The sequence below is a fragment of the Fragaria vesca genome, linkage group LG1 (assembly GCF_000184155.1).
Source record: "Fragaria vesca subsp. vesca linkage group LG1, FraVesHawaii_1.0, whole genome shotgun sequence".
NCBI classification, from domain to species: domain Eukaryota; kingdom Viridiplantae; phylum Streptophyta; class Magnoliopsida; order Rosales; family Rosaceae; genus Fragaria; species Fragaria vesca.
Window position 1 is genome coordinate 1,606,105 of NC_020491.1, and position 16,247 is coordinate 1,622,351.

The 16,247-nt window shown below is 36.4% G+C and overlaps 2 protein-coding genes across 2 annotated transcripts in view; both read left to right on the plus strand.

Annotated features, from left to right (window-relative positions):
* The first annotated feature begins 1,580 nt into the window (after window positions 1-1,580).
* LOC101312374 (protein GrpE-like) lies at window positions 1,581-5,659 on the plus strand. Its single transcript, XM_004287162.1, has 3 exons — window positions 1,581-1,857; window positions 3,990-4,529; window positions 5,221-5,659. The coding sequence occupies exons 1-3, from the start codon at window positions 1,615-1,617 to the stop codon at window positions 5,443-5,445; spliced, it is 1,008 nt and encodes a 335-aa protein (XP_004287210.1). The 5' UTR covers window positions 1,581-1,614; the 3' UTR covers window positions 5,446-5,659.
* Window positions 5,660-7,381: 1,722 nt separating this feature from the next.
* LOC101311120 (probable ADP-ribosylation factor GTPase-activating protein AGD14-like) overlaps window positions 7,382-16,247 on the plus strand; it is a 12,982-nt gene continuing 4,116 nt past the window's right edge. The window contains exons 1-10 of the mRNA XM_004287157.1: window positions 7,382-7,587; window positions 7,668-7,729; window positions 9,843-9,930; window positions 10,008-10,069; window positions 10,162-10,258; window positions 10,641-11,081; window positions 13,071-13,703; window positions 14,290-14,403; window positions 14,495-14,608; window positions 14,695-14,781. Coding sequence (XP_004287205.1) covers window positions 7,492-7,587; window positions 7,668-7,729; window positions 9,843-9,930; window positions 10,008-10,069; window positions 10,162-10,258; window positions 10,641-11,081; window positions 13,071-13,703; window positions 14,290-14,403; window positions 14,495-14,608; window positions 14,695-14,781 — 1,794 coding nt within the window. The 5' untranslated portion in view covers window positions 7,382-7,491. The remainder of the gene's footprint in view (window positions 7,588-7,667; window positions 7,730-9,842; window positions 9,931-10,007; window positions 10,070-10,161; window positions 10,259-10,640; window positions 11,082-13,070; window positions 13,704-14,289; window positions 14,404-14,494; window positions 14,609-14,694; window positions 14,782-16,247) is intronic.

A 16,247-nucleotide genomic window follows, 5' to 3' on the forward strand; every position in this document is an offset into this window, starting at 1 on the left:
ACTACATGCATTGTTTCGTCTTTGACTTGGCACAAGGAGGAGTGTTGATAGAAAAATACATTTATGTGCTTTTGTTGAAGTAACTGACCAGAGGAAATTAAGGGATTAATGTGTGTGTGTATATATATATATATCAGACGTAATTATTGTTGTACCCGTTGTAATTAGGGTTGGGCACTTAGTACCTGAATTCTGATCTCATACCGGTCCCGTACTGAAAGTTAGCAGGACGGGACGGGATAGAGTTTTAAAAATGCCTATACCGTCCCGTCCCATTATTGAATTTTGAAACGGGACGGGACAGGATTGAGACTATCCCAAAAAGTCTCGTCCCGTCCCACGATATTAAAATATTAAATTTTTTATACTGTATTAGATCATACACGTCCATTCATAAGTTGTATTAGATCATATGCGTCCATTTCTTAAGTTGTATGAAATCAATCACACCTCTCAATGATTTCTCAAGGACACTTTCATTTCATGAACTCCTTATTTGGCCTCACCCTCACAAAGACACTTACAGCCTTTCTCTTCTATCTACAATAAGACCTCTATAAATAAATAATGTTAGGAACATGAAAAATTATACTTTAGAGAGGTTATTATATTATCGATAAATGAACAATATTCACTTATCGATAATTTATTACTTTATATAGGGTTTTGTTATTAACAGTTTTCTTAATTTGTTAAGAGTTTCCTTAATTTTTCATAATACAAGGAAAAAGCAAAGGACTTTATATAGATATTTTTGGGAAATAACTAAATTGAGGAATTAAAATTGTTCAGAGTTTGTATCATTATGAACATTAATTACTTTTTCTTTATTTATTTTATTAATTTTTAATATTTTTGGATGATTTTCTTTTTTGGCTATTATGTCGGGACGACCCGATCCCGTCTTGATCCGGCCCGTCACCAATCGAGACGGGATGGGACGAGATCAATTCTTAAAATCGACATTCTCGTACCATCCTGTCCCATTCTTTTATTTTCGGGACGGGACGAGATTCATCAAATCCCGTCCATGTCCAGTCCTAGTTGTAATTCCTGCTTCATATAAAGAATATTAGTAATGATACGAGTTGACCAATTCCAATTGCATTTTAATTTTGTAGACATATTTTATTAAACCCAAAAAAGATGTAAAAGACTAAAATACCTTTGAAAATATGTTCTCCCTGATGGAGCTAACGTATCCAGATACAATATATCCTCGAGATAAGAAGGTGAGATACATTTTGAAAAACTTTAAAATGTGAAACAGTGTTTAAACCATTGTTCTAGGGAAAAAAAAAAAAAAAAAAACCTAACGCAATTGCAATTGGGGCCGTCCGTGAAAGTAGTACTGTAGATGAGAATACTACAAGGTGCATCAGACGGTTGTAGTTAACTCTCAGCTTTGGAGCTTTGGTTAGCCTCGAGAGTTGAATCTGTTTCGGTATCTTGTTCACGTCCCCCTTATCTCGTAACCCCTTNTCTCTCTCTCTCTCGTCTNTCTCNCTNCTCGTACTNACGTNTACNTNTNTACTNCTNTCTCGTNTNTCTCTNTCTCTCTCNCTACTACCTCCTCTCTCTCTCTCTCTCTCTCTCTCTCTCTCTCTCTCTCTAATGGCGAATGTCCTCCGAAGTTCAGCTTTGAGGGCACCATTCGCACCTCTTCCTCCTACAGCTCTCTCCTCAAACTCTCCGAAACCCTTTTACGTTTCGTTTAGACGACAAAGGCTGGCGGTTAGCACCACTCTCCGCTTCTCTCACTTTCCGTCCCTCGGCTTCGTGCCTTTCGCTTCCCAACAGCAGCAGGGTGAAACCGATACTACTGACACCCTCGATGCCCAAGACCTTGAGGAGGAGGTGTACTACTATCTCTCTCTCTTTCTTTCTTTGGTTTCTTTCTTTTGTGGAATATTATCCCCTAAACTTTCAGTTGTGATGTCTGTGGTTGTGCTTATTTTGAGATTATTATCTGTTCTTGTTTGTGAATAAATTGGTATGATTTTCAATTCTATCCGCAAGGTTTATCTAGTGTTATGAAAACAGTCCGGTATAAGTTTTTCATTGAACAAATCTATTTTTCATAGGACTCTCGGTTATATTTTTGCAATAGATTCCATTTCACTATTGCAGTAATCCCCAGTAATGATTTTCTTTTCCTACACTAATAACCCATTTTATTCCGAAAAAGCTGCTTTCATCAAGTCACTTGGTATTTCTGAGACAATGTTGTTTAATCAGTAGAATCCCAGAGATGGAAGGCAATAAGGGCGATGCCCAACTCAAAGTTTGACTTGCTGGTGAAAAAAGAGATAACATACTACTTGAATATCCAAACAAATGAGGTGACACAGACTAAGACTGGTCTGTTTAGCCACATTTTTATATTAAGTTAATCACGATAACCTTACTGATGCTCAGTAAAATTTCAAAGTTTGCTGTGGTTTGAGAGTTGAAGTTTATAACTCAACTAGATGTACTTTCAGATCATAGAATATAGCCATGTGGTTTCTATTTCCGAGTATTGGGTTATTGTTGAAACTTAAATTTTGTTTTTAATTCTTTCTTCTCTTTCGCATAAGTTCCTGTTCCTGGCACAATTGTTGGGTAGTTCAGTTGACGTATTGTGAATATAATTAATGTTTGGATGTGTTTATTTATATCAGGCAAGGGCGTACAGTAGTGTGGGAGTGGAAGTTTATGAATAAAGTAGTATAAAATTTAACAAATAATAAGAGAAGTATTAATTATCATCAAATCCATTCTAGCCTCCCCCTCCCCCCTCCCTTAAAGAAAAAAGAAAAGAAATAATAAAAGAAGCCAATAATAGCGGGTCATTATGTTTCCTAAGAAGAATATGAGATGCGCCTCAGAGCTGCCGAATATACCCTGGAGCCTTTGGGTTGCTGCCCAAAAATACCTTATAGCTACTCTCATATTTATATCTGGTTAATGAGGTTACCGAGAGATTTGAGGTTCCAGCTCTTATGAGGATTTACTTAACTAATAAGACAAGAATGGCTAGACTGTGTGACATTTTATATCTATATTTTCATAATCACTTCGCTCAAAACTAATTTGTCACACTCAGAGTTATGTGTTATCTCTCTTTTGGGTGCTTTGGATGGAAAGAGATAGAAGAATTTTTGGAGATTACAGAGGTGTCGGGTTGGAGGAACTTTGACCTAGAGTGAAATACAAGGAAGCTTTATTGGCTTCTGGTCCAGCAGAATTTAAATTATTAATTATGATCGACTGGTGGGCTGCTGTCGTCTAGGCTAAAAGTTTCTTTCACAATATTTTGTGCTTCATGTAAGAGCTTGCACTGCTGTTCTTTCTAGTCTTTTTTTTTTTGGGTACTTTTTTTTATCAATAATGCTGTTTCTTTTCTTTCTTCTTTGTTTTTTTTTTTTAAATGTGCATGTTCACCTTGTGTGGCTAACATGTATAACCCTAAACCCTAATATCATTTGAAATTTTTATAAACCTCATTGCTCCAAGAACTGCTGAAGACTATCTCTAAGATGACTCCCAAGGCTTTTGTCAAATTCACTACCCCTTTGCATTTGCAATTGTCAATGATCTGTTCTTTTAATAAAATAAATAAATTACAGAAACAGTCCTGCACTTTTACATATACCATTGAATTTCTGAGTATAGAGCTGGATGATGCGCCAGTTCTTTAGTTTAATGCACAGTTGCAATGGTTTTGTTTTAGATAATGTTTTCCTCAATTTCCATATGATAAGAATGTACATCACCGCATGCTCAAAAAAAAAAGAAATGTACATCACAGTTAAACTCCCTCATCCTGTAAACTCAAAGGATCACTATTGCCTTTTTTGTTATTGATTTTCACATTTCTTAGTTGGCATTGGAGCATGTCATTCTACATGATGTTGCATTTTGGCCTTTTGGGTCCATATTATTTTTGTTTTTTTCCTTTCCCTACTTTACTTCTAAGTACTTACGCTAAGAGATCTATGTAACAGGATTCTTTAGATGGGGCAGTCAGTGTGGAAGACAGTACAAGTGACGCTGAAGAAAGTGGTATAAGTGATGATGGGGAAGCTGATGACAAAAAACCTGCTTCAGCCGTCATAGCTTCACTACAATTATACAAAGAAGCTTTAGCTAGTAACGATGAATCAAAAGTGGCCGAGATTGAATCTTTTCTAAAATCTATTGAAGATGAAAAAATAGGCCTTGAAATGAAAGTGGCTTCTTTGTCTGAAGAACTGTCAGCAGAGAAGGTTCGGATTCTGAGGATTAGTGCAGACTTTGATAATTTTCGGAAAAGGACAGATAGAGAACGGGTTTCACTGGTAACTAATGCTCAGGGGGAAGTTGTTGAGAGCTTGTTGGGTGTATTGGATAATTTTGAGAGGGCTAAATCCCAGATTAAGATAGAGACAGAGGGAGAGGAGAAGATCAACAAAAGCTATCAGAGCATTTATAAACAGTTCGGAGAAATCTTGAGTTCACTTGGCGTTCTCCCAGTAGAGACAGTGGGGAAGCCCTTTGATCCAGTGGTAAGTTATTCAGACTTTACTGTCATGTATAGGTGAAAGACTTGTTTGAATCTTTGAACAGAGATGCTACCTTTCTTGACATCTACTGGAGGAAATTATTATTTATCTTGTGCAGTCAATAGGAAAATTTTGAGTTTGGTTACTAGTGTATAAGAAAATAGAATTGCACCATGAGTAGCTGTAATCAATATTACAGGAGGAATGCACCAGTTGTGAGTTGTCTTGAAGATCAATAACCTAATTAGAAGAATTTTGCCCTTCTGATAGTTGACAACTTGACGTAATGACTGTTCTATCTTATATTGGGTTTATGCAGGTTAGATACCAAGTTGGCTCGAAATTCAATCAATTACTTGATGAACTTTATCAAATAGTTGGTAAAATTTGTTCAGGTTTGATGAAGACCTGGATACGGTTTTAAGTCAGACCAACTGATGATTGAATTGAGCCAATTTGGTGAGTTCAAGAGTGAAAACTAATTTTGAACAATCTTGTGGTTTTCTTTGTGCTTTTTTCCTTCTCGGGTATTATGTGACCTATGTTTAGTGTCAGTATCATGAACAACAAACTATAAAAATAAGGTCACATTTTGAGTGCTTTCTTTGACATATTAACATAGAGAATTTATACAAATTTGAAATTTCTAATATTTAATTTCAAAATTGATTTGTTTTTTTCTTCGTTATCGTAGTTCCATGAAGCAATTATGCGTGAGGACTCTTCAGAATTTGAAGAAGGTATTATACTAGATGAATTTCGCAAGGGGTTCAAGCTTGGTGACAGGCTTCTGCGCCCAGCAATGGTAAAGGTATCAGCTGGTCCAGGGCCTGCTAAGCCAGAGCAGCAAGTCGCCCCATCTGTGGAAGATGATGCAATTGAAACAACCGAGGATGGCGCAAAAGCTGAGTCGGCTTAAAGGATAATGTTTCATTTTTGTAAAAGCAGTTGTAACTTTGTAGTGTTCAATGAGTAGGGTAGGAATTTTTCATCAGCGTGATATGTTATGGGGGAGTATTACAGTTTGATTGTTTATTTCATGAGACATGGGGAACCGCTTTTGAGGGAAGTTAAGATTGTTTGAAGGAACCGCTTTATACTTGTCTATTACTATCAATTTCGGTTTGGTTTATAAACTTCATATTCATTTGGTGAATTGGTATGTGAAAGACAGAGAGGCAATCTAAGCACATACCGAGTTGTTAAGTCAAATTCTTGTTAAGCAAAGAAAAAAAAAAAATCTTGATAAGCAAAGATTTGCCGTGCAGGTATCTTTTATTTTTACTCAGACTGGTAAATATGCAGGGTGCTGACCTGCTCTGGGCCAGAATTGTAGTATTTTTACAAAAGGTCATTCTAGTGGTGTTTTTTGACTTCTACACATGTAAGCAGGATCAACACAATTCTATATGGTAAATTTATTTCACTTGGTAGGGCCAAATCTCTCAACATTATTCATAAATATGTCACACAATCAAGTCATCGACCAATACTTTATATGATTCTTTTTTATTTTTTTGGTCAAATATATGATTCTTATATATAACAAAATTTTATCCATGTTGTCAAAGGGTTTCTTCCACTCAATTATTGGTTAATCAGACCATATATCAAGAGGATTGAAATTTGCACTCCTTTTTTTACAATCCACACTCCTTATTTCCTCTTATGGTAACTTTAACATTGTCTTTCCTCAAATAAGTTGTCTTTTTGTGAAATGTTTAACTAAAAAAAAGAAAAAAGGAGTGAAATTAGGGCCTACACGTTTCATACCGTGTATTTTACTAACGGATGAGTGACTTTAGATATTTTGAAGATATGATCTAACAATCAGTAATATCTCGACGCATGTTCCTCCTTTTGTTTGTTGTCTTATTATACTCATGGTCTCCCGATCCGTCGTCGGAGGGACATACTTTCCCCATTTTTTGCATGTGTGGGGCTAATCATGGACCACTGGATGTTCTTATGAGGAAACTCAAGTACACAAAATGCTTTTTTTCTCTCGATCTCATTTTCATCTTTCCACAATGCATACTTTCAGTAGTTTTCAATGCATTATGGATGGCAGTTGAGTATCAATGCTCATACGCTAATATCCAACACATGCTTTTATGTGCTTTTGTCAAAATCAATGACATTCAATAGTTCACCGATTTCTAATTAAAGTTCTTTTTAACAGTTTAAATAGAAAATGTTCATCGATAGACACTACATGAAATCCAAGTTCTAGCTCCAATGCTAAACAAAATTACTAATATAGAGACACGCATTTTGAAATGTATCTCTTCGTATCAAATTGTTATTAAGATAAAAGTGGGGAAATCACTTCAAATTTACTTGGTTAGATTCCAAAACTTACTAGGGACACCCAAATCCATTCCTCATTTCCTCTCACATTTCTCTATGAATTTCGAATCAACATACTAATTTCATTTTATTGTCACATCCTACTGTAAGTTGTAAGACCCAAGATATGCCGAGCTTAACTTGAGTTAGTGGAAGAAAGTAACCGTGCTCGTAACTTTTTAAAGAATTGCTCGAGTTTATTTTTTGAGAAATTCTTAAAAGGTCGAGTTCTTGATTTAAGGACCCGATGTTATAGTACGTGTCGACACAAGTTCGGTGATACATTCGAATCATTTTCGAACACTTGGTCTATTTTCTAAGAATTTCGAAAGATTGGGGAAAATAAAAGTAGTTTCGAAAATAGCAAATCGAGCCGGTGATAATTTTCAGTTTTATATCTTGGCCGTCTGTTTTTGAGTTTTATATCGTGGGCGTTTTTTGGTTTAAAAGGGAGACTGGCCAGTGATGAAAAGGGCATAAATGTCTTTATATACAAAAATTGGAGAAGTCGATTGAAAAGATTCTTTCAGTTTTGGACTGAGGAGAAGAAAGAAAGGAAGGAACACAGAGGAGCCTTGTGCTCTACTTCTATTCTATTCTAGGGTTTCAGACAGAAATGGGAAGCCGAAAAGAGGAAGAGCGAAACGAGAAGATCATTCGAGGTCTTATGAAGCTTCCTCCCAATCGAAGATGCATCAACTGCAACAGCCTGGTACACACTCACTCTCTTTCTCTTTCCTCTCTTTGAATTCTTCCTGGAGTCCATGTAATTGAATGCTTGTACTACTACAGGGTCCTCAGTATGTGTGCCCCAACTTCTGGACTTTTGTTTGCACCACTTGCAGTGGCATACAGTAAGCTCTTTAACTTTATTGTTGATAAGCTGAGTTTGGTAAATTATTGCAATGTTGGATTGGGTTATAAATTAGTATTAACTGATTAACTCTTGGAATCCACTCCGTTATTTATTTACTTTGATTTTGCCCCTGCAAGGGAGGATTTCATTTTATTTTTACTTTGCAACCATCTGTTAGGATTCAAAATCTTCTGTTTCTGTGCGAGTGACATTTCTGGGGTATTGTTAATAGAGGAAGTTATCTTCAATAAATTGCTACCAACAACTCCAAATTACTTTTCACTACTTTACATTTTCAGTAACTTTTGTATACCGACTTGATTTCCTGTTAATCTACTCACTTTTAAAACTTTTTTGTGCATCATAATGTATACTTCAGATAACATCCGTAAACTAAATCTGATGCCAACTACAGAACTGTGCCAAAGAATTGTGTAATACTCATGACAAATCTGCAACTTTGAGTCCATATTTGGGGCTTACATTAAGCTTGTGAAAAAGAGATCATGCTATGGATGCTTCTTGTTAACGATTTATACATATATGACTTTCTCGCTTCATTTAAGTGCCTAAAGCAACTAACAAGTGCCAACAGCTTGGGACTTGATTTTAAGTTGGGTTTCCTGTTGGAAAGTGAATAACATAACATTACCAATGCCAACGCTTAGTTATTTATGTTAGCTCTCACCCATGAAAACCTTAGTAACATATTCAGAGAAACCTCAAATATGAAGATTGTGTGATATAGTGTCACATCCGGTGAAAATATTCTAGAGCGCTTGGAAAATTTTGTAAACTGAATCAAAGAGACATTTTTTTGGTTTTATTTCTTTAATCTTTCCGGTTACAACTGAGATTCATAGTTATCTATTTACATTAGGTTTCTAATCATCTGGTATCAAAAAAGTAACTGGTCAATTGATGACAGCGTACTTAAATAGATCCGCTTAAAGTCTCTATTTTGTAAAGCCCTTACGAGGATAATATTCCAGTGGGAGCGGATCCGCTGTTTACAAATTTTTTATGCCAACTTTCTTTGTTCTTTTTACCAACCATCTATTAACACTGTCCTGCTTTTATTTATCATTAAACAACATAAGACGAAGAAAGAAAAAAATACGCCATTTTCCCTTCGGCTTCTTTCTCTCCTGTCCTATCTTAAGCTGGGTATTATATTTTCTTTGTTTATGTCTTAATCTTTTCGTGCTGGGGATGGCTACATGTGTAAGGATGGCCGATGTTGGTTTACTAGTTGCATCTCATGGTAGCGGTGGCAGAACTGAATCGGTGGGTATGGTGGTTTAGGAATTCAAATACTTTTCCTGGCGTTAAAAATTAGAAATTATTATATAACTCAAAAATGGTATCATTTTGTTTAGTGAAAAGACAGATGTCAAAATACTAAAGGGATAATTGGCTTGGGCAATTTAGGGACAGCTGATCCGCTCCCAAATTCCAACATTCTTCTAATGATAAATTCTTAAATGACTGTAAAACATTAATTATTGGAATTTTTGCTCGAGTAGTTTTTTTTTTGTCACTTAATATCATAAGTAAATAGACATAGTTGTATTTTGCACCGGGATATACACGGGTTGACGTTTACCATTTTCTTAATTTCCTCCCTTTTGTTATTAAAGACTTTTTTTAATGCATACTGGCTAGTAGTGTTCCTCATTACGTGAGCTTGAATAACACATTGAACACTTCATTTTGGTTGCTGTCTATAGGAGTAAGTCTAGATTTTGAAAGTGCATGAGATTGCTGTATGCCCAGATGTTACATGCTCCCTATGTATTTTGTGATCAATAGTAAAATGAGTTTCCACACATTGATCACATTGACGTTATTGTGATGTTTTCTTCCTTCTATTAACTACCTTCTTATATGAACTACTGTTGACAGTCAGTCATATACTTGATTTAAAACAGTTCTACCTGTTCTTTTGTTCAGTCACCATCATGCTTGTCACTCAACTAATGACCAAAAATTTAAAATGTTTGGTGCTGTGTTGGGAATTTGATTTGTTAGCCAACTCTATTGAGCTAAATATGCTAGATTTGTATTTCATTTCCCCTCCAATGAAAGCATATCCATATGGTATTATACAGTCGTGAATTCACGCATCGTGTGAAGTCAGTATCTATGTCTAAGTTTACATCACAAGAAGTCAAGGCACTTGAAAATGGTGGTAATCAGGTACATTCTTAATTCCCAATCTCTCTCTTTAATGGAGAGTTATTTGAATTCTGATGAGCCGCTCCTCATTCTTTCAGCGTGCAAGGGAAATATATTTGAAAGATTGGGACCTTCAAAGGCAGCGATTTCCCGACAGCAGGTGATAGATATGGATTTATTGCTACCCCGAATTCATGATCAGCAAGTGCATATGTAGTGCAGAGATGTTCATGTCATGTTTTCTTCTTGCAGTAAGGTTGATAAAATCCGTGATTTCATAAGAAGTGTATATGTTGATAGAAAATATGCTGGAGGAAGAACCTTGGAAAAACCTCCGAGAGATATGCAGGCAAGATAATTATAAAGCAACATATACATTTTATATTACTGCAGATAATAAAGTTTTTGAACTGATAGTTTGTTTGCTTTGTTACAAATATTTATATCCTTTCACGGAACGAGGAAAAGCAGGTCAAAATTGAAACAAAAATTTCTCAATTGTTAAGTTTGACTCTTGGTTTGGGAGGATTAAGGCCATTCCTCCTCTTCTGTTCTTTCATTCTTTTTTGGGAACTGAAGAAAACTCTTGTCTTTGAGTTGGAAGGTTTAGATACTCATCAAAAGAAACATATTAATTAGGCTGTAATCATATACACAAATTTCTTTATGTGAGGCTCCTAATTATTGCATTCGGTGTATAATGTGAGCCTAACATTTACTGTTATTTACAGAACCATAGATTCCGTGAAGATGAGACAAGACGTGCCAGTTCATATCATTCTTATTCTCAAAGTCCACCTTATGATTATCAGTATGAAGATCGACGATATGGAAAGCAAGCTGCTGCACTTACCAGGAAGCCTGGTTCTGATCGAGGTCGATATGAAGGAAAGCTATCTAGTTTTGATTACAGTGCTGGTCGTTTAAGTGAACAAATGTACGAGGAGAGGTTTGAAATCGATGGCTCTGGTTCCAGAATTTCAGATTACTCTGTGTCAAGTGGAGGTGATGCATCCAAATCTCGAGTACAGTCTCCTAATTTTCAGGACATTGGCTCTAGCAGTCCATCTTTCCAGCGTTCGCAGGATAATAGTGATGTGAGGTGCCAAGAAAAAAGTACAGTTTCTGAGACAAATGTCAACAGAGAAACAGCAGTGATGCCATATTCGCAGGTTGTATTCTTGTAGACTTTCTTTTATATATATAAAAATGATATGCAACATCTTCATGATTCATTGAAAATTCTTCTGTCTGTTTTCTAAAAATTAACATGCATAACTTTTCTAGCTATATGCCCACTACCAAAAACTGCCACTTAAATGAATTAGAGAACTCTTTTCTATGTGGCAAAACATTAAAGCCAATAACACGATAAGGACCTTTGACTATGCTTTGCTGTTAACTTACTTTATTTTTTATAGAGATATTGATACTACGTAGATTAATGAGAATAACTTCTAGTTATGTCACATAATTTGATGTAATTATGTAATATGGCAAGACTTTCCCATGTTATCAATGTGGGGTTTGCAGTAATTGTCAGCTCCATAGTTTGTTTCCATGTGGTTTGGGGTTCAAACCAAGAGCACTTACCTAGCTCTTTGCTAGAGTTTTTTTGCGCCAAAAGATTGTATGTTTTGTCAGGATGCCCTAGTTTGATCTTGGTTCTAGGTATTCTTGGGTATACTTATATATTATGTTAAATAAGCTCTGATGGCATATGTGATGGTACATGTATTCACGTATACATGTGTTTGTACAAATATACAAATTACATGTCTACACACGGCGTTTATTGCCATCTTTTGACTTTGCAGACTTTTTCCTTGGAGCTTCTGGTACATTCGAATATGAACCATTCATGTCATAATGGTAAATCATGATTACAAATACCTTAATAATTTTCAATTTGGGTGAAAGTTCACCTAAAAAATCTAACAGTCAATTTGCCGATATGTGATCTGAAAATGGGTCCCAGCATTCCAGCAGTGATCTTGAAGGAAGGGCCCTCTGTGTATGCACACACACTCACACACACAAACATATGTGTATGCATGAGAAGCCCTCCACTTGAGGATCTCTTTTCTTTTGGGTATTTTTGAAAAATTGCTTGTGAGATCCACTTTTGAATCTCATTTCGGCAGACTCTTGAAGTTTTAGCTCTATATATGCAGATTATGTCTGCAAAATATGAGCCCGGTTGAAAATCGTGATGACAGTGAATCTTTCGTATTGGACAGATTCGGTTTGTTCATATACTTGATCTAGTTGATGCTTTCCAACTTGACTCATTTTGTACAGAGATCTGTTCATATAGTTACATAAAATTTGAATGGTTGGATGGGATCGGAAAGTGGGTTCACATGCAATCCCTTAGATTTGTTATTCCTTATTGGAAACGCCCTATATATCTTGTAATCTGTAGGTTCCCTATATATCTTGTATGTAATCTACATATCCATATATAGAGAAAGAGGAACCAGAGAGGTCCTCTGTTTAGGGCCTTGGTGTTCAGTAATTGTAATAACCCACATTTTAGATTGTTCTTCAAGTTACCCTCCAAAAATCAGCTAAAGGAGAAATCTTTTCCCAGCCATTTCATAACAATCAATAGTTTTGTTTGACATATTATTATTCTATACACAGTTTAGGTGACCCTACATTTCCTAATGTGACTGATCATCTTTTGCGGGGATCTTGCTAAGGGAACGTACAGCATTAATGGTTCTGATCAATTACATCGCATAGTGGTTGGAAATGTAGAAGTTCGCAAAATACCATCCCTTTTGCAGACATCTGCTCTTGTTTCAGTTTGATATAATTGTATTGAATCTTCAATAGGGGAACTTGCATGGTTGCTGATATACCAGAATGATCACCATACATCTACCATTTCACCACCCAGGTCATCTTATTAGTTCATACACAATAATATGGATAAGTTTTCTTTGACGACAACTCTGGTTTTTTTTTTTTGGACTCAGTTTAGTTGGTATCAGTGCAATAATACCTACTGGTGTAGACATCATTCCATTAGTGCTGTGGTCCTTGTGCTTTTTCTTTATACTATATGTTTATCATTGTTTATTGTATTTGTTGATTGAATAATACTGATGATCTCCAAACTTATTCAGTGACCTAACATTACTTTGTTTATTCAGAGAACTGTATCCTTGGGAAGTTATGGCTCACTGGATAGCTATTCCATGTCTCTGAAGTCATTTAATTCAGGCGGTTCAATAGACACTGTCTCTGAACCTGAACAATATGCTGGAGCCTTAGGGGACAAACCAACTTCTTTATCATCTCTTTTTGTAACTTCTGATAGATTGGATCCCTTCAGGGCCCCTGTTCAACCAGAAGAAATCCCTTCTATTGATCTGTTTCAGCTACCAGCAACATCTTCATCTATTTTCATAGATTCATTTCAACCATCTGAATTGTCTTCTTCGTCGTCTTCGAATGTACACCCACCTCCTCAGGCATCGACACCTTTGGATTTATTTGCTGATTTTCCTCAGCACCTTTCAACTGCCAAACAAGTACAAGAATCTGTCCCTAAAAGTGTAGGATGGGCAACATTTGATACACCACAGTCCTCAGCTTCTATTTCAGGGACTGATAATAGTATACCTGCAAGTATAGCTTCCAATGATGGAGCCTCTACTGGAAATTTTGATCTATTCACGTCATCAAATACAGGCATGCAGTGGCCATCGTTTGTGACCATTTCTAATCCATGGAGTGATAATTTGTCCAATTTTACTGCTCCAAATACTACAGCAAGTACTCAGGTAAGCCTCGTCATGATCGGAACTACACCCATCAGATAATATTGGCGTTTTGGCAATATGACTGGTACATGGTTGATTTTGTTAATTTATGAGGTTGAATACCATGAAGAATATGATTTCTTTGTTTTATTAATTTATTTTTGGCAAAATAGCCAAAATACCCCCTAAACTTAGCTCAAATTGTCAATTTGCACCCCCCACCTTGCAATTGCGTCAATTTAGCTCCTAAACTTGGTAAAAATTGCCTGTTTGCACCCCCTCCATACAATTCAACATTTTCCAATTGGATGGAAAGCGTTGAATTTGACGGATGGTGTGCAAATCAGCATTTTTTACCAAGTTTAGGAGCTCTATTGACGCAATTGGAAGCTGTCAAGTTTATTTTTCTTACTTTTGAGTTTTTGGGATAACGTTTTCAAAAAGATCATGATATCATTCTGGCTACTTGTCTAACTCCTCATTGTTAAATTTAGAATATTATTTATTTTAACTTCATGAAATAACCAGGTGTCTTTTAGTCTTTTACTTCAGATGATGGCAATCTAAACATAGAATATAATGAGGTTGATATTTTGTTTCTGAGTAGTCATGGAAGGCTTTTGAAGATTCTATTGGAGATCTTCCTTTGGAGGGCATCAAGAAGAGTAGTGAATCAGTAGCAACAGACGAGCTTTTGTCAGTTGGTGACCAGTATTTGGATGTTGGAATTTCTGAGCTTTCTGCATCGACTTTATGTTTCTTCAGTTGTTTATTTTCTTCCTTTTTCTCAGTCTGTACTTGTCTTTCTGCAGGACTCTAGTACAGATGGGATTCAAATTGCTGCTTCCCAAGGTGAACCCCATGATCCTGGTCTACCATCACATGTCTTGGGGCCATCATATACTCTACAAGTCCTACCTCATATGGTTTGTATTGTTCTATTACTTCAGCTTTGTTGGTTTGATTTGGCCAGTGGAATCTACATAGTAATATCTTTTTCTCCGTATTCCAGGGTGAAATTAATGCGCATGCCTCTGAGCACAGATCAAATAACCCTTTTGACCTGCCTTACGATATAGATCTGGAGGAGACCAATATGGTACGTTCTTTTTCGATAACAGTTATTTATTTTAGCTGTTTCTGTTTCGATTTTTGTGTCTGAGATTTTGAAGTGTAATAATTGAGTAGAGAGCAACTGTAGATAGAGGATAAAGAAGTTAATGAAAAACTTTTTATGGGATGGAATTGGAGAAGGAGAAAATGATCATTTAGGGAGATACTGTCAATGAACAAGAAGAGGGGAATTTATTACAAGCAGTATGGGTGCGATGACAAAGGGTATGTTGGAGAGTTTTTTTGGGAAAGATTCCTTGTGGTATGTTCTAATCAATAGCAAGTATGGGTAGGATGACAATGGGTGAGATGCAAAACAGATCCTCAAGAGGTTCAAGTAGAAGTCATGTAAAGGATATTTCAGCTGGATTAGGTCAATCTGCCCTTTGTCATGAACTGGTGGTGGGGAATGGCAAAAGAGTGAGCTTTTGGGAACTCTTGGGGGGGCACCCTTCGAAAGTTCTTTTCCAAGGTTATTCATCACAACTTAATGGTTGAAAGCCTCTTAGAAGAAATCTAAGTGATGAAGTGGTGGATATTGTGAAGTGGTGGATTCTTAATGTAAAAATTGTTTAGGGTGGCAGAAGTGGATTGGTCAAAGGCTTTTCTGAGGATCGACATGTTTAGCATAAAGCATAATGCTTTCGTTAAGGGGTAAAAAGGTTAAAACTCTGGCATGTGGGGTGTTAGCTGTAAACTGCGTGATTTGGATGAAAAAAAAAATGAATAAATTAACAGTTGATGGTGCGGAGGTGGACAACTTGTGGTAGAGAGTATAGTCTGGGCATCACTTTGGGACAAGCTGTAGTATAGGACCTCTTGCATAGTATGTTATAGCGTCAGTTGAGCATAAAAAAAATAATCAATCTGTCTCTTTCTGTTGAGAAATTTTGAAAAATGACCAGTTTTTGATATCTATATTGATTTTTAACCATATTGAAGGAGAAAAAGTCGAACTTATCCTTGCCTAAAGTCATCGCCTTTAATTTCAAGAATTTTTTCCTTGAACCTGTCAAGGTCGGAGAAAATGGGGAAACATCATTGCTTCAATAATCAATTCCCAATTCAATAATATAGTTTTTTCGATAAACAATTAATCAATGTAGTTGATCAAGATTGGAAATAGGTGTTAAAAAATCCAAAACGTTAACAAACTAAGTGAGGAGGAGCCCTAGGCCAGTGATTCTTTACTGATCCTTTATATATATATATATATATATACAAGCCAAGTGCAGACGTCCGTTTCTCATCCTCTCTATATATCAGGTCGGATGTGGTGCGGACGTCCGCACCGGCCTTAAAGTGCGGACGTCCGTCCGTTCTCCACCCTCCGGCGCCCGCGACGGCGCGCCTCCACCCCAGAACACTCCAGCAGCGTTCTCGACCACTTTCCCTCCCCGGCGAGTCCGTTCTTTTCCAGTTTCTGGCGAGATCACCCAAAACTTCAAACAA

Bases quoted from the DNA above. Each gene is read 5' to 3' on its own strand.
- LOC101312374 (XM_004287162.1), top strand. From the start codon at position 1,615: ATGGCGAATGTCCTCCGAAGTTCAGCTTTGAGGGCACCATTCGCACCT. The intron at 1,858-3,989 runs GTGTACTACTAT...TCTATGTAACAG, and splicing joins CCCAAGACCTTGAGGAGGAG to GATTCTTTAGATGGGGCAGT. The intron at 4,530-5,220 runs GTAAGTTATTCA...TCGTTATCGTAG, and splicing joins GGAAGCCCTTTGATCCAGTG to TTCCATGAAGCAATTATGCG.